The 17,973-nt window shown below is 39.9% G+C and overlaps 1 protein-coding gene and 1 long non-coding RNA gene across 5 annotated transcripts in view; one reads left to right on the top strand and one right to left on the bottom strand.

Moving 5' to 3' along the window:
- The window catches only part of LOC114037594 (sulfotransferase 1 family member D1-like), a 31,671-nt gene extending 17,816 nt beyond the window's left edge, over positions 1–13,855 (top strand). For both annotated transcript variants that reach the window (XM_027854510.1, XM_027854509.1), the window contains exons 4-8: positions 926–1,023; positions 6,178–6,304; positions 8,567–8,661; positions 10,041–10,221; positions 11,888–13,855. In XM_027854510.1, the coding sequence (XP_027710311.1) occupies positions 926–1,023; positions 6,178–6,304; positions 8,567–8,661; positions 10,041–10,221; positions 11,888–12,000 (614 nt within the window). In that variant the 3' untranslated portion in view covers positions 12,001–13,855. The remainder of the gene's footprint in view (positions 1–925; positions 1,024–6,177; positions 6,305–8,566; positions 8,662–10,040; positions 10,222–11,887) is intronic.
- Positions 13,856–13,957: 102 nt separating this feature from the next.
- LOC114037595 overlaps positions 13,958–17,973 on the bottom strand; it is a 139,717-nt gene continuing 135,701 nt past the window's right edge. For all 3 annotated transcript variants that reach the window (XR_003568466.1, XR_003568467.1, XR_003568465.1), the window contains one exon: positions 13,958–14,419. This is a non-coding gene — a long non-coding RNA (uncharacterized LOC114037595). The remainder of the gene's footprint in view (positions 14,420–17,973) is intronic.

Raw genomic sequence — 17,973 nt, 5'->3', positions numbered from 1 at the left:
GAAAGAAAAGGAAAGAAAAGAAAAGAAGAGAAAAGAAAAGAAGAGAAAAGAAAAGGAAAGGAAAGGAAAGAAAAAAAGGAAAGGAAAGGAAAGGAACGAAAAGAAAAGAAAAGAAAAAAGAAAAGAAAAGAAAAGAAAAGAAAAACATCAGCTCTAAATCTAAACTGAGACTTTGACATTTGCCTGGAACATGGAAAAGTTACATGATTTGCCCATGGTCACATAGCTTTTATACATATGTATGCATATCTTTATTAGGCAGGACTTGAACCCAGCCCTCTAGCTCTTCCTGACTCCAAGTGTGGCTCCCTCTCCAATTGAAACATTGCATCTCCTAATATCATTATGCTTATTTAACTTCTTTGCTCTTCTTTTCTCTTTGTTCTTATGGCACAGAGACTTTTACTGGCCAAACCAGCTTCACAAAACCTTAACAGCCCACAACAAGAAATAAAGATGTTTAAATAGTGCCATTAGCCTCCCAGGCAGGTTTGGTCCCAGCATGTCAATACAAATCTAGACAAATGCCACACACATGTTATGAAAGCTTTACATAGAAAAGTGCACAGTTTTATCCAGTAGCTCTACAGAGAATCATTGCATTCTGAGGGAGGCGGGGGACAGAGGGTCAAGAGCCCTAGTTTTTAGAGTTAGAGTACTGGCCTTCAAATCCTGTCTCTGGTACTTATTACCTGGATGAGCCTGGGAAAGTTATTTAACCCTTTGGGGTTTCAGTTTCATCTGTAAAATGGGAGTATTTTATCTCTGGGTTCCATAAACCAATTGACCTCCATTTATTCTAGCTCTAACCTATGAAATGATTTCAAGAGAACATGCTAATGATGACTTGGACCACAGTGAAACTCTCCCACCGTGATGAGGCTGAACTAATCATTGCCAATGTTGGTTATTTCCACACTTACAGGCATAAAGCAATTGGAAGCATTGAAGTCCCCACGCCTGATAAAAACCCATTTGCCAGTTGAACTCCTTCCTTCTTCTCTGTGGAAAAATGATTGTAAGGTAATCAATTCTCTTTTTTTTGGCTAGGCAATGGGGTAGAGTGACTTGCCCAGGGTCACACAGCTAGTAAGTGTCAAGTGTCTGAGGTCAGATTTGAACTCAGGTCTTCCTGACTTCAGGGTTGGTACTCTATCCACTGTGCCACCTAGTTGGCCCTAAGGTAATAAATTCTAAAGGAAGGAGGAGGTTGAGGGGGAGGCTGGCCTTCTCCAGCCAGGACTTCCATCTGCCTTTAATGGAAGAGGTATTTGCTGCCCAGGGAGGAGACAATTAGGGAAAATCTTGCCTGCAGGGACCCCATACCGGTAATCAGAGACTCACAAATCAGAGGTACAGAATTTTAGTAATGGCTATCATTTTATATAACATTTTAAGGTTTGCAAAGTACTTTACAAATACTATTTCATTTTGCCCTCATAATTATGCTGGGAGGTAGGTTCTATTATTATTCCCATTTTGCCAATGAGGAAACTGAGTCAGAGGTTAGGTGGCTTCCCTAGGGTCACACAGCTGAGTCTGGATTTGAACTCAGCTCCTCCTGACTCCCGGTCTAGTGCTTAATCTACTGGGTCACGGATCTGCTTCCCTTCCTAGGGATTCTCCCACAATAACATTATGTTTCTAGGTATACATGTGACATGATATTGCAGTATAATACAGTGGGGAAAAAAAACTGCCACATCAACAAGCACTTATGAAGGTTATTTCTCCCCCAAAGAATGTCAGTTCCTTTAGGATAAGATTTTCTTCTTTATTTCCTTACCATTTTTGTATCCCTAATACCTAGCACAGTGCCTAACACATAGTAGATACTTAAGAAATACATGAATGAATTAATTGAATGAAGTCTCTTCAAGAGTAAGCATCCCTCACTGGAAAGTCCCTTGATCACCCTGGCTATTGGACCTTCTTACCAGTCATCTCATACATACCTGAACAACTGATAATCTTAAAGCACAGGTCTAAACAGGTCACTCCCCCATTAAAGAAGTTTATAGGACCCCTGTTGGACTCTAGGATGAATACAAATTCCATTACTTGACCTTTGAAACCCTTCAAAACCTATCTCCAGCCCACTTTCTCAGCCATAGTACGAATAATGCTCCTTCATACACTAAGTTCCAGTGAAATTATGTATTTTGCTGTCCCAGGTGCTGAACTCCCTGTGTGACCCTGGCTGAGTTCATTCGCCTCACTTACCCTCAGTTTCCTCATCTACATAACGAGGGAATTGGAAGGTCCTTTCCAGACTTAGATCTGTGCTCCTATGGTCTTCTATTTCTTACCTCTTATGAGTTATCAGGCTGTCTCCGGTGGTTGGAATAAATTCCCTCCTCACTTTTGCCCCAGCATCCATAACTTGCTTCAAGGCTTAGCTCAGATTCCACCTCTTATAGGATTCCCCCCATTTATGAGTCCTCCCCATGAAAATTACCTTTTACTTGTATATTTTGTATTTAGTTTTCTTGGTATGTCATTTCTCTCCCAAAGGAATGTAAGTTTCTTAAAAGCGAGGGCTATTTTGCTATTATCTTTGTATGCCTAGCAAATAATCAGTGACTTGCCCAAGGTCACACATAAGTGTCAAGTCTCTGAGGCCAGATTTGAACTCAGGCCCTCCTAACTCCAGGGCCAGTGCACCATCTAGATTTCCCACACAATAGAAACTTAATAAATACTTGGTGAATAGATGAATAAATGGTTTTAAAACTTTATATAGTAGCCAACTTTCATGACTTCATAAGTAAAATGTAATTAACACAGTTAGCATTTTCTTTGATGACTGCAATGCCTTAATATCATTCTTTTGATGTAATAAGAGTATCTCTCATTGAAGCAGATAGGGATGAACTAAGCTACCCTGGGCCATCTCCAGGGACATTTTTGGCCCACCTGAAGGACTTGGTCTTTAAGATGGTGATACAACACCCTTCCTGGCCACGGAGAAGGAAGAGCTGCCCACTCAGTAGGCATTATTTTTTTTCTTTTTGGTGAGGTAATTGGGGTTCAGTGACTTGCCCTGGGTCACACAGCTAGTAAGTGTCAAGTGGCTGGTCTGAGACCAGTTTTGAACTCAGGTCCTCCTCACTCCAGAGCCGGTGCTCGATTCACTAGCTGTCCCCCCAATAGTCATTATTTAAAGGGAGAGAGAACTCCTGCCCTGACTCCCTACTTCCCACAGGAAGTCTCAGAGAGAGTTCCAAGGCACACATTCTTTCAGGAAAACAAAAAGTAGAGAGTAAAAGCAGAAGTTGTCTCTCTTTTCAGCTCCACCCTGAATGTTCCCATGGGGTTGTGCTCTTGTCAGAGGAGATAGGGAAAGAAGACCTGGAAACCCCTATTACAACAAAATATTAATACTGAGTCATTGCAGTCATCAATAAATTGAGTTTATGAGGGTGGCTGGGTGGTGCAATGGATAGAGCACTGGCCCTGGAGTCAGGAGCCATTCACTAGCTGTGTGACTCTGGGCAAGTCACTTAACCCAAATTACCTCACCAAAATAAATAAATAAATTGAGTTTATTATATTATATTATATTATATTACATTATATTATATTATATTATATTAGAGCTAGGTGATGTAAAGGATGAAGTGTTAGATCTAGAGTCAGGGAGATCTGAGTCCAAACCTCCCTCAAACACTAGCTATTTGACCCTGGGCAAGTCACTTAACCTTTGCCTGCCTCAGTTTTTTAATCTGTAAAATGAAAATAATAATAACACCTACCTCACAGGGTTGTTGCATGGATCAAATGAGATACTATATATAAAGAGCTTTGCAAACTTTCAAGCTATATAATATTAGCTATTATTATTACCTGCTAAGTCATGAACATTGGCTGCTATATTTTTAAAAATCCAGCCATGAAACTTCAAAACTCAACAAGTTGGTATAGAGTGCCTACTACATGATAGGTACCATACCACGCATACCAAAAAAAAAAAAAAAACAGTCCCTGCTTTCATTCTCCAGGGGGAGAGGGAGGGGAGAATGACATGTAAGGAAAAAAACTAAATATTTCATGTTCAAAATACAAAGTAAGTCTCCCCACTCCACAGAACAACAGTTTTTTTGTAGTAGGAGAAATATGCTATCCTGTCAACTCATCCACCCCTCTCCCAAAGCCCGAGCCTTATCTATAACATCCTCAACTGTGGACATATGCCAGAAATATTTGGAGTTTTTTCATAGAGTCTCTGATGTCAGGCTTGTTTTTTTGTGATTGGCTTGTTTCCACTAAAGATAGAGTACAGGAAAAGATTCTAATTGAAGGTTATAGTTTAATTGGATTTTGGTTACCTGGAATTTTTTCATATACGACATTTGTATTTCTGATGACAATTTCTTCCTAGTTAGAAGCCACACATGCAATGGTGTGCTGGTGTATGTTTAACAACTAAGCCCTAAAGTGCACCTGGGTGGCTCAATGGATAGACCACTGGGCCTAGAGTCAGGAAGGCCTGAGTTCAAATCCTGCCTTAGACACTTACTAGCTGTGCAACTCTGGGCAAGTCACCTAATCCTGTTTGCCTCAGTTTCCTCATCTGTAAAATGAACTGGAGAAGGAAATGGCAAGCCACTCCACTGTCTTTGCCAAAAAAAAAAAAAAAAGCCAAACAGCATCATGGATAGTTGGACATAACTTAAACAACTGAAGAACCCCAGGGGGAAAAAATGGTAGGATAGACACATTTAAGTTTAACCACATTAAAGGATTAGGTGGATTTTCTCCACCACTTTCTTAATTATAGACAATCAATAAAACAATAAATCAGCCCTGATTTGTAGCCTTTGCCAATATTTGAGGTGTAAATGCTCACACTGAAAATTTAAATCAGTTCTCTCAAGCCAATTCAAGCTGGCTCCAAAACATGCCTGGAGAACTGAAAGTGTCGCCTTCTCCCCTCCATGTTGTGCTAATGCACAGCTATGGAGGCCCTATGTTAGAGGACAGATGTGGAGGCCTAGATCTGAAAGTAGGAAGGGGAAACATCTGTTCTAATAATACAAGTACATGTTACTGAAGTCACTTAATTATCTTCTTGTAAAAGAATATGAATGAAAATATATGGAGAATTAAGTCAAATCTATAAGAATACAAGTCATTCCCCAATTGATAAATGGTCAAATGACATGAACAGGCAGTTCTCAGATGAAGAAATTAAAGCCATCTATAGTCATATGGAAAAATGCTCTAAATCACTATTGATTAGAGAAATGCAAATCAAAACAGCTCTGAGGTACCACATCATACCTATCAGATTGGCCAACATGACAAAACAGGAAAATGATAAATGTTAGAGAAGATATGTGAAAATTGGAACACTAATGCATTGTTGGTGGGGTTGTGAAATGATCTAACCATTTTGGAGAGCAATTTGGAACTACGCCCAAAGGGCTATAAAAATGTGCATACCCTTTGACCCAGCAATAGCACTTCTAGGGCTTCATTCCAAAGAGACCATACAAATGGGAAAAGGACCCACATGTACAAAAATATTCATAGCAGCTCTTTTTGTGGTGGCAAAGAATTGGAAATTGAGAGGATGCCCATCAACTGGGGAATGGCTGAACAAGTTGTGGTACATGAATGTGATGGAATACTATACTATACTATAAGAAATGATGAGCAGGCAGACTTCAGAAAAACCAGGAAAGACTTGCATGGTCTGATGCTGAGTGAAGTGAGCAGAACCAAGAGAACGTTGTACACAATAACACCCACATTGTGCGATTACTAATATTGATAAACTTAACCCTTCCCAGCAATACAAGGATCTAAGACATCTGCAAAGGCCTCCTGATGGAAAATGCTATCCACATCCAAAGAAAGAACTACGGAAGTTGAATTGCTATTTATTTCCTCTCCTGTTGAGTTTTGTTTCCTCTTTCTGGTGGTTCTTCCTATTGGTTCTAATTTTTACTTACAACATCACTAATATGAATATATGTTTAATAGGAATGTATATGTATAGCCTGTATCAGATTGTGCGCCGTCTTGGGGAGGGTGGTAGGGAGGAAGGGGGAGAAAAATTTTAAACTCAAAAGCATATGGAAGTGATTGTTGATAAATCAAAATAAATTTATAAAAAATTAAAAAAAGAGAATATGAATGAAACCCCACAAAATCTCCCATCTCTTCCCACAGATGATCTATGTGGCACGGAACGCTAAGGATGTAGCTGTCTCTTACTATTATTTCTACAAGATGGCGAAGATACACCCAGAGCCTGGTACCTGGGAGGAGTTTCTGGAGAATTTCATGACTGGAAAGGGTAAGACCAACTATTCATTGGAGCTCAGAACTCAAAAGCAAGAAGTGTCCTGGAACACACAGTGAGTGCTTAATAAATGCTTGATGACTTAGTGATTGAATAAGTGGACATGAAGTTCACAGTGAATCAAGACATATTGATTGAGGTCCCTTTCTTTACTTCCTATTCTCTTAGACAACTGGTGGCAGTGAATAGAATGCTGGATTTGGTGCTAGGAAGACTTGAGTTCAAATCCATATTCAGACACTGTGTGACCTTAAGAGGTTACTTAACCTCTCTCAGCCTCAGTTTCCTCACTTGTAAAATAGGGCTAATAATAGCACCTCATTCCAAGGCTGTCATGAGACTCTTTTTAAAAAGATAACACTCTTAAAATGCTTTGCAAACCTTAAAGCACTACATAAATGCTATTATTATTATTACAGAAATGAAGGAAAAATAAAAAACAGAGGTGAACATGACTAAAAAAAATGAACATTTTACGGTATCCCTTCCAATGGAAGAGGTGTTTATAAATCATCAGAACTTATAGATCATAATTTTTCAGAATCATTTGCCAAAATTTATTCTTATTACCCTAGTGTAGCCCCTGATCTTATGACAGAAATGTTTCAAAACTCTCCTAACTTGTGTTCCTGCCTCCAATCTGCACCTTTTCAAATCTACCACATTTTGCAAAATTTGCTCTTGTATAAAATCCTCAGTTTCTACAGAATAAAATGGAGATTGCTTGGTCTGTTATAAGGGAAGGACTACACTGATTATCTTACCCACTTAAAAGTAATTACCTAACCTTAACAAATTAGGTTATTGTTGTTATTGTTGCTGTTCTGCCATTTTCCGTCCTATCCAACTCTACGTGACCCTATTTGGGGTTATCTTGACAAAGATACTAGAGGTGTATGCCATTTCCTCCTCCGGTTCACCTTACAGATGAGGAAACTGAGGCAAAGAGTTAGGTGACTTGTCCAGAGTCACCAGCTGATGTGTCTGAGGCCAGATTTGAACTCAGTCTTCCTGATTCCAAGCCCTTCACTGTATGCACTGCAGCACCACCTCACTGCCCCAACAAATTAGGTAAGAACACCTTTTTGATTGAATCACAAGGTCAGAACGGAGTGTGAACAAAGCCTATACACCTCCCTGAATTCCTCAAAGCCACTGAGTGAGAGATTGGTTGTGCCTTAAGGAATTTGTATGAAAGGAAGAAATGATCTCAGAACCTGAGATTCTAAGGGTCTGGATTCAAGAGGTATCCCAGTGGGATCCCATTCTCACATAATGGCTTTGATTGATTCATGGAGGTGAACAGGTCCTGTGCACTGATTCGGGTTGTCAATCAAAAAGATGTTCTTACCTAACAAAGACAATTACTTTTAATTGAGTGGGATAATCAGTGGAGCCCTATCCTCACACTGGCATACAACCTGCCCTAGATGATCGCCCCAACCTTCAATCTTCTCCTCCATCAAAAATGTATCTACTCACTTCCTCCCAAGGCCGTCTTAGTTCTCCCTTTTTACTTTTGCTCATGATATTCTACCTGCCTAACGTGCCCTTCCCTGTCTTCTCTTATGATATAAGTCCTACATGTCCTTCAAGGCCCTGCTCAAGTCCCCGTTTCTTGCATAAGCTCATAGATCCAGAGCTGGAAAGGACCAAAGAAGGCATCCATCCAACTCTTTCATTTTAAAAATAAAGAAACTGAACCCCAAAGAGATAAATGACTTGTCTAAAGTCACACAGTAGGTAAGTGGAAGAGGCAGGATTTGAACCCAGGTCCTCTCATTTTAGATCCCCAGTTCAGTATGATTTCTCCCATCTCTGAACTTCCATTTTATCTATTGTTTCTACAAGGCATTTCACACTTCCAATTCCTCACTTCCCTTCTTAATATCTCTCATCTTTTTTGTGAAGATGTCCTTTCGATTGTAAGTACCTTGAGCAGGGACTGTTAATTTTTTATAGTCTATCTTTTTTTATTCTCAGAACATAATGCCTTAATTGTACAGGTACTCAGCATGTTGTATTACCACAGCAGAATGTAAGTTCCTTAAAGGCAGGTTCCTTGTTGTTGTTTTCCCTTATATCCCTAAAATTTAGCAGAGTTTTCAACAAACTTGGCACTTAATAAATGCTTCTTGAATTAAAATGGATACGATGATAATGGTGACAACAACAAGAAATGTGGATGGTTTTTAAAGGTCTTTATTTCTTACAAATCCTTCTTTTTCCCTGAATGTCTTATCTTTTGTAACCTAGTGGCTTTTGGTTCCTGGTATGACCATGTGAAGGGCTGGTGGGAGAAGAAGAAGGACTACCGTATCCTCTACCTCTTCTATGAAGATATGAAGGAGGTGAGAGAAAGAGAACCCTCTTCCATGTGAAAGAAACTCTACCTCCCTCCCTTCCACCCTTGAAACTCTCTTCATTCCTATGATTATTTCAAATATGACTGTCTTACAGTCACTCTATCTTCTTCTAACAAATCATCTCACACTCTTCTTGTGGAGATGAAGAGAGATGAATTAGGCAAGAATACAAACTGGTTGGATGACCAGACTCAAAGACTTATTGTGAGTAATTCAATGTTAATAGCCCAGGAGATCTCCAGTGGATTGCCCTACAGATCTCTGCTTCACCCTGTGCTATATAACATTTTTATCAATGACTCAGATAAAGGCAGAGAGGGCATACTCCTCCAATTTGCAGATGACTCAAAGTTGGGAGATAGTTAATGCACTGGATGACAGAGGCAGGACCCCAAAGGGCCTTTACAGGCTAGAATATTGACCTGGTTCTAACAAGATGAAATTCAGTAGGGATAAATGTAAGATCTTATACTTGAGTACATAAAGAAATTAACTTTCCATATACAAGATGGGAAGGCATGATTAGATAAGGTTGTATCTTTCCTGAGGTCCTCTCAAGTTGTCTTACGAGAACAACTGCCTTACCCCTTTATTTTTGCTGCTCTATGTTCATTTTGGTATGATGTTCTGTTTGCAGAAGAAATTTGGAGAGCTTGGAAATTTCTGACCTACTCTTCCATCTTCCCAGAATGCCAGAGAAAGTAATTTTTCTTTAAAAAAGAAAGTTGAAGGATTTTAGTGGACCATGAGGTCAATGTGAGTCGGAGGTTATGTGGAACACAAAAAAAGCTAATACTATCTTGGGCTTCATTCAGGGAAACATAGCTTCTAGGAATAGGGAAGTGTTGGTACAAATGTATTCTGCCCTCACCAGCCATCACGTGGAGTCTTGTCCTCCATGTTAGAAGGATTTTGGTAAACTGGAGACTATCCAGAGTAAGTAGCCAGGATGGTAAAAGGTCTTGAGCCCATAATGATCCATTGATGGAACAGGCTAGATCGAAGAAGAAAAGACTTGAGAGAAGTCAATAGCTATCTCCGAGTATTTGCAGGGCTAATGTGGAAGAGGGTTTTCATGTGTTCTGTTTGTCTGAGAAAACACAACCAGAAGCAAGAAGTGGGCAGCATAAAGAAAGGGGTTTAGGTTTGATGTCAGGAAAACCCTTTCTAAAAGTGAGAGCTGTCCCAAAGAGGATTGAGCTGCCTTGAAAGGTGGTGAGTTCTCTTCTTTGGCGATCTTCAGACAGAAGCTGCATAACCATTTGTTGGCCATGTTATAATGGGGAATTTCTTCCAAGTATGAGTTGAGCTACCTAACCATTGAAATCCCACCTTTAAAATTCTGTGATTCCATGATTCTCTAGGATCCAAAACGTGAACTACTGAAAATTCTGAAATTCCTGGAAAAGGATTTGCCAGAAGAGATTGTGAATAAAATCCTCTATCACACCTCCTTCAAAATCATGAAACAGAACCCAGCCACCAATTATACCATGATGACGGAAAAAGAAATGGACCACAGCATATCTCCCTTTATGAGAAAGGGTGAGAGTCTTACAGGAGAACTCATATTCAAAAATATGTAGGATTTGGGGGTTGGAAGAGATCTGAAAGCTCATCAGTCCAGTCCCCAAATTCCATGAGACTAAATGGCCTAATAACAGCAGGAGTGGAGAAGGGAAATAGTAACCATGAGCGGTTTTTTGTTGTTGTTCAGTCATTTTCGGTCATGCCTGACACTTCATGGCCCCATTTGGGGCTTTCTTGGCAAAGACACTGGAGTGGTTGGCCATTTCCTTCTCTAGTTCATTTTACAGATGAGGAAACTGAGGCAAACAGGGTTAAGTGAATTGCCAAGGATCACCCAGCCAGTAAGTGAGGCTGAATTTGAACTCTGGTCTTCCTGACTCCAGGCCTGGTGCTCTATCCACTATCCCACCTAGCTGGGTGGTTTAGAAAAGCAAAAAGGTGAGGGGAAAAAAGAAAAATACAACTTTAAGGTAATATTCTGTGGCAAACATCTTTACTGCCACAAACGTAACCTGATGAGAAGTTTTCAGGTGAGAACTTTCCCTTAGCATCCAAAGTGAGTATCCCAACCAATGTCTTTCCTGGGATCCTTTACTGAACCAAAACATCTTGGGCTACTGTAATGACTGGGGTTTCCTCACTCAGGAAAGTGTCAGTAACTGTAAGAAAAATAGGACCAAGAATAACTGAGGTGTGTGTGCTTCCCTGAACAGCCTCCTCATTGATAAAATGACTAGGTTGAGCTAGATGGTCACCAAGGACCTTTCTGGTTCTAAAATTCTATCTTATATAGCTAGCGTATTTGAGCAAAAGTTGTGGAGGGATAAGTGATTGAAATGATGTGGGGCTTAAAGTATCTGTTGGAGTTTAGCCTAGCTGAGCTGTGTTCTGTAATTATTGCCCAGAAATTCAATACAGTTCAGTTCAGTAAACACTTACTGAAAGCCTACTACGTTCCAGGCACCACGCTAAGCACTTGGGATACGAAAAGAGGCAAAAGACCACGGGGGCAGGGGCGGGGAGGGGTAGCTAGGAGGCACAGTGGATAGAGAATGGAGTCAGGAGGACCTGAGTTCAAATCCAACCTCAGACACTTGACAATTCCTAGCTGTGTGACCCTGGGCAAGTCACTTAACCCTGTTTGCCTCAGTTTCCTCATCTGTAAAATGAGCTGGAGAAGGAAATGGCAAACCACTCCAGTGTCTTTGCCAAGAAAACTTCAAATGGGGTCATGAAGAGTCATTCACAACTGAACAACAACAACAAATAAGAGGAAATATTGATGATAATCAAATACTACCTAGGGCAGCTGGCCTACCTCCTTTAAAAAGCATATTTCATTCCCCTTAATTCTAAAGGATTTGGGTGGAAATCTTTATGAACTCTTCATATTCAGGTTTTGGGTTCAATAAAATTAGCAAGAAAATGAAAACTGTCCAGATTGGGAATCCCAGAGTGACTCAAAAGCTATCTAAGCCATGGTTGCTGGTGTAATGTTGGAAAAGCCACAGGAATTAAACACCTGGAGAAACTAAAGAAATTTGAGAAACTTGAGAACATGTAAAGCACAGCTCTAAAGAGAAAATACAAGGTTTGGGTCATGATTTGGAAAACAGACTAAAAATGGTTTGATGAGAGAGTGATCCAATGGGTTAATACTCTATCCTTTCTTTTCTGCCAGGGATTTCAGGCGACTGGAAGAATCAGTTCACCGTAGCCCAGTACGAAAGATTCGAAAAACATTATAATCAGCAAATGGAAGGCACCACACTGAAGTTTCGAGCAGAGATCTGAAGAATGTTTCCCTTCCCTCCAAAGCTCTGAGACGCTTTGCAGGAGAAAAAACACCTACTAAACACTTAGTGAAAATATGTATAGGCTGTGAGTTTCTACAGTTGTCTAGCTTAGTAATTGGCATATATATGTATACATACATACATACATATATACATATATATATATATATATATATATAATGCAGAGAAAAGTCCTAAGACTATACATCAGAGGATACCAAGAATGATTGTCCAAGATTTCCTAGTAAACTGCCCAAGTGTTTGAATTGTCTTAAAGAATTAAATCAAGAATTGAGACAAGAATTTTAAAAGCATGCAATTACATACCTTCCTATTATACAGAGTTGTAACTAGAGTTGAACAGGTGGGGCTTTGTCCAAGAGCAATGAAATTTAGAAAGTTAAAAAAAAATTTAAATGATTTTGAAAGACTATAAAGTTTTGAAATTTGATTTGTTACGTTTGATAGCTCATGGACTCTAGTAGAATTAAAACATACCTCAATAGCAAAGATTATGAGTTCAAAGTGGAAGCCACCAGAAGGTAGAATATGTGCCCCAAATGAGTTTCTTCTTAGCCTGGCCACACCAAGTTCCGAGGCAAGGTGGACACCTAAATACGTGCTACAACCTGCCTGCAAGAAAATTCAGTGTCCTTGTGTCTCTCCTACTCAACTGACTTTGTCTTAATTCTTTCCTACATTGTTTTTATATCATATATTATAAAGTTTATTTGAGATCTCATTTTGATTTGCTTGCCCCAGACATCAAAACTGCTAGCTATATCTCTGTGATGCCATGTTTCTTCATGATTTAAATGGATAGGTAGTAGAAAGGCTCAGATTATGGGTTCTTGGTCAAAGAAAATCTCAGCATGAGGGAGGCTTTGGATTTGTGAGACCTAGAAACAACCTTCATCAAAACTAGCTCCCTAATTCCTCATTGTCTCCTTCCATAAGAACTGGGATGTATCAAGTCAATGCTGAGTTTTTAACGGAGTCTATACAAGGGAAGTAATAGATAGATTCACCCTCAGGTGGCCCAATCATCTATATTTCAATGAATCAAGATGACTGCATCATAGTCTTAGAACAAGTCAGTGTTTTGGTAATCACTCTCTCCAATGGATATATTTTATATAATGCGGGTATAAAACAATATCAAAAAAGCAACAAATAAATATAGTGACCAAATAGCAGAAAGGGCAAGATTCACCTGTTACCTTTCCAGAATACAGCTTTCAGAAATGATTTAGTGAGCATTTGTCATCACTTTTAATCAAATTAGCTAATATTTACTGAGCAACGGCATTGTGCGAGACTGTACCTAATCCTGTGCCAGGCACCACATGGGATACAAAAATGTAACTTGTGGTCTCTGCCTTCAAAAAGCTTACAGTCTTCTTGGAGAGGCAAAGCACATAAGAAGCAGTAAAAGAACAAAGGCAAAATGATGAGGTACCAACCGTGAGAGTAATGGAAGTTCTGAAAAAGGCCCACTCTGTTCCCTTCTCCAAAGATTCAGACTATTCTCGTTTGAGTCCAAGGTTTTCTGCCAATTGTTCATCCTTAACTGCTCTACTCTCATATTCCCCCTTTGAGTCATACTCCTGCACCCCCTGGAGTCCAGCTGAGACTCTACTTAATAAGGCAAATGAAAATATTCTTGATTCTAAATGGAAAGGGATCACTCGGTTTTCATTCTTTGGTTTCATGATACGATGGACCACCAATTGATCCTCATCATCTTCTCTGACCTTGATTTCCAGGCATAGTTCATGCCCTCTCACTCTACTGATAATCCTATAGAGTCTCTTTTAAATGTTCCATATTAAACCACCTCATAGGGAATCACACCTTGGCGCCTTAATTTCTTTTCTTTTTTTTTAAGGCAATTGGGGTTAAATGACTTGCCCAGGGTCACACAGCTAGTAAGTGTCAAGTGTTTGGTCTGAGGCCGGATTTGAACTCAGGTCCTCCTGACTTCAGGGCCAGTGCTCTATCCACTGTGCCACCTAGCTGCCCCTCTTATTTTCAATAAGCATGTAGACCAGGTACCCCCAAACATGGAACCATGGAAGGCACATCCAGGTTGAAGAAACAATATGGGTTGTCATCAATTCAAAAACCCCAAAAAGTCCCCATATGGTGCTTCTTTTTACCAGACCAAACCACGGAATATTAATAAAAGCAAAAGCATTGGTTACAGTACCTGAAGAAGCAGTTGCCGGGTCAAATCTCCACAAGGGTTGTTTCCCTGGACAATTGCCACAGTCCTTCCAGCTGGGTGGGCATCAGGACTAGCGGTATGTGGAGTGTTGGGCTCACCTGCCTGTAGGTGCCACTTGGCAATCACATAGTGGTGGTAATGGTAGGGAGAGCACAATAGGTGGGGATGGAGGGCCAGTGGGTTAACTCGCCTTGAGAAGAGATCGACAAAGAATGAGGATCAGTGGTCTAAAGGCTGCTTCATTTCCTGGAGATCTTGGGCTTTATTCACCCTAGGTATGAGGCAAAGCAAGTGGAGGTGGTAGCACATGCCACTCCCATCTCACTCTCAATATGCCTTGCTATTCTAGCCAGGCCAGCCAGCCTACCCTGTTGGTAGTAGTTGATCAACAATTTGGGATGATTATGGAATGGATGGCAGGCCCCTTTCCACATGAAGAGATTGAAGAGGATTTTCTTTTTCAATAATAACTACAAAGGTTGGAAATGGAAGTGGGACCAGTGGTCTAGAACAGTGGAAGGGCAGTGCTGTCGCTGAAATGCTAGGGCTTACCTTTTCATTAGTGGCATTTGGACAGCAGTTGGCAATGGGTTTGGCAGATTTAGTGGGCCCATTCTCTACAAGAGTTTCTTCCATCAATGATAGTTTCAGGAGTCAATATAACTCAAATACAATAACCATTATTAAGCACCTACTGTGTGCCAGGCACTCACCTCCCCCACACACACTAAATCCTGGAATAAGTCAATAAGCAAAAGGAGTGGTCAAGAGCTCTCAAGCGGTGAAAGTGGAGAAAGATCACAGTTGCAATCACGTATGGAAGCAAGGGAGATTGCCACCACTTCCACATCCAAGAGGCTTCAACCACTGGGCAATCAGAAGTTAAAGTGGTCATAAGCTTCCCTCCAATTTGACTGAAAAAAGGTCATAGACTTGGTAACTGAGAAATCTCTGGCAAATTTTGAGAAGGCTGTTTCAGTTGAATGATGAGGCAGAAAACCAGACAGCAGAGTTAAGAAGTGAGCAAAATGAAAGTTGAGGCACTGACTGAGATGGCTTTCTCAAGGAGTTTGGCCATGAAAGGGAGACCAGATACAGAATGAAAGGTAGTAGGGATGGATGGATCAATTGAGGGGTTTTTGAGGATGAGGGAGACATGGGCGTGTTTATAAGCAGCAGGAACACAGCCAGTAAAAAGGGAGAAATTGAAGATTAGTGAGAGAGTGGGGATGACAGAGGAGGCAACCTGCTGGAGAAGACAGGATGGAATGGGGTCATCTGTGCAGGTAGAGGGGTCTGCCTTGGCAAAGAAAAGGGACATTTCTTCATGTGAAAAAGGAGAGAAGATAGTAGAGGAAGGCAATTGCAATGAAAGAAATGAAGCCAAATGAAGAGAGAAAAAGAGTGGGGTAAATGGTCTCAATTTTTTTTTTTTATGAAATCTAAGACAAACTCCTTAACTGAGAGAGTTGGAGGAGGGGTGCCATGGGAGACTTACGCAGAGATGAAAAAGCTTGCATAACTGTTGTTGTGAGCTGGATAGGAATAAATCAAGAAGGTATAAAAGAACTGATAAACAAAGATGCCAGGCTACAGCGAGTGCCCAGTTGAGATTATCTAACACAAATTTATAATGTGCCTAATCAACAGTTTTGTGGTTTTTCTCCAGCTCCACTCAAGAGCAGGTCAATAGGAGTGAAGGTTGCAAATGGTGATAGTAATGCAAAGTTGAAGTTGGCAATGCATACTTGATGATAAGATAAGGGGGCAAGGGTGCAGACCTGAATTGATTCACTGAAGATTTGAGAAAGGGAAGGGAGCAGAGTGTAGCTAAAGTTTAGGTGATAACTGGGGAGCACACAGAAGGGTGTAGGGATGAAAGGTCACAGTGAGAATGAGAGCTGCTTTACTTGCTTCAAGTGTCTTCCATCTTCCATTCAAAAGTCACGATCGGCCCAAAGTCTGGGTCTGACCATATAACCTCACCCCACATACACAGCAAACTTCAGTGTCTCCCTTATCTACCTCCAGGACAAAGTCTTCTATTTAGCTTTTAAAGCCCGTCTCACTCTTACGCTTTCCTACTTCTCCAGTTTTATTTTTACACTTTAGTCCCTTCCAAGCACTTTATGACCCGGCTACAATAGCCTTCTTTCTGTTCCTTGCACAAGATACTCTATATCCTGATTCTGTAATTTATCCCTGGCTGTCCTCTGTGCATGGAATGTCCTTCCTTCTCTTCTCTGCTTCCTGACTTTCTAGGCTTCCTTCAGGTTTCAAATCAAACCTCCCCTGTCTTCCTCAATGCTAGTGCCATTCCTTTAAAATTGAACCTCCCGTTTATTTTAAATATAGATACATATATAATATATATAATATACAAACATACATACAGAGAGAGAAAAACCAGGGAAGACTTATGTGAACTGATGCACAGTGAAGTGAGCAGAACCAGGAGAAAAATGTTCATAGTAACAGCAACATTGTATGACGATCAACTGTGAATGACTCAGCTATTCTCAACAACCCAAGACAATTCCAAAAGACGTGATGAAAAATGCTATCTACTTCTAGAGAAAGAACTCATGGTGTATGAATGCAAATTGAAGCATTTTTTTTACTTCCTTTATTATTCTTATTTTTTTTGGTCTGTATTTTCTTTTGCAACATGACTAATATGGAAATGCTTTATATGACTACATATGTATAATCTATATTAAATCGCTTGCCTTCCCAAGGGGGGGAGTTTGGAACTCAAAATTTTTACAAATGAATGTTAAAGGGACAGGTGGTGCAGTGGATAGAGCACCAGCCCTGAAGTCAAGAGGACCTGAGTTCAAATCTGACCTCAGACCAAACATTTGACACTTACTAGCTGTGTGACCCTGGGTAAGTCACTTAACTTCAATTGCCTAAAAATTTTTTTTAAATGAATGTTCAAAATTTTTGTTTACATGTAATTGAGAAAAAATAAAATGAAAAATGAAAGAATTAAAAATAAATAAATAAGTATTTTTATACATATAGATTCATCTTTCTTTGATCCCTTTGGACTATAGGCCTAGTAGCAGTATAACTGCCTCAAACAGTAGGCACAGCTTCATACTTTGGAGACATAATTGTAACAATGAGCTAATCTTACAAACTAATAATTGCCTAAATGTGTGAATAGGAAGTGGGGGGGTGCATTTTTCATCATAAGTGTTTTAGAATTGTCTTGGAACGTTGTATTGCTGAGAATAGCTGAATCATTCACACTGATCATCTTACAATACTGCTGTTATCTCCTGGTTCTGCTCACTTCACTTTGTATCAGTTCATATAAAGAGAGAGAATTTGGAACTCAAAAAAATTTTTTTAATGAATGTTAAAATTTTCATTTACATGTAACTAAGAAAAAATAAAATGAAAAATGAAAGAATTCAAAAAATAAGTATTTTTATACTCATTCTTCTTTCTTTGATTTCTTTGGAATATAGGCCTAGTAGCAGTATAACTGCCTTAAACAGTAGGTACAGCTTCATGCTTTGGACATATAATTGTAACAATGAGCTAATCTTACAAATTAATCATTACCTAAATGTGAATGGGGAAGAGGGCATATATGGAACACATTCCAAGTAATAGGTGTTTGGACAGGGGTCCTAAAATGCTATGATTTTTACTCAAAGGACTGGCTTTAATACAGCTGTCCAGTGAGGAAGGGGGCCACCTCCAGTCATCCTGATCCATATCTGGCCCCTG

The sequence above is a fragment of the Vombatus ursinus genome, unplaced genomic scaffold, assembly GCF_900497805.2.
Source record: "Vombatus ursinus unplaced genomic scaffold, bare-nosed wombat genome assembly UNPS02010461.1, whole genome shotgun sequence".
NCBI lineage: Eukaryota > Metazoa > Chordata > Mammalia > Diprotodontia > Vombatidae > Vombatus > Vombatus ursinus.
The sequence above is the reverse complement of the archived record's forward strand: the minus strand, read 5'-3'. Positions and strand labels throughout refer to the sequence as shown.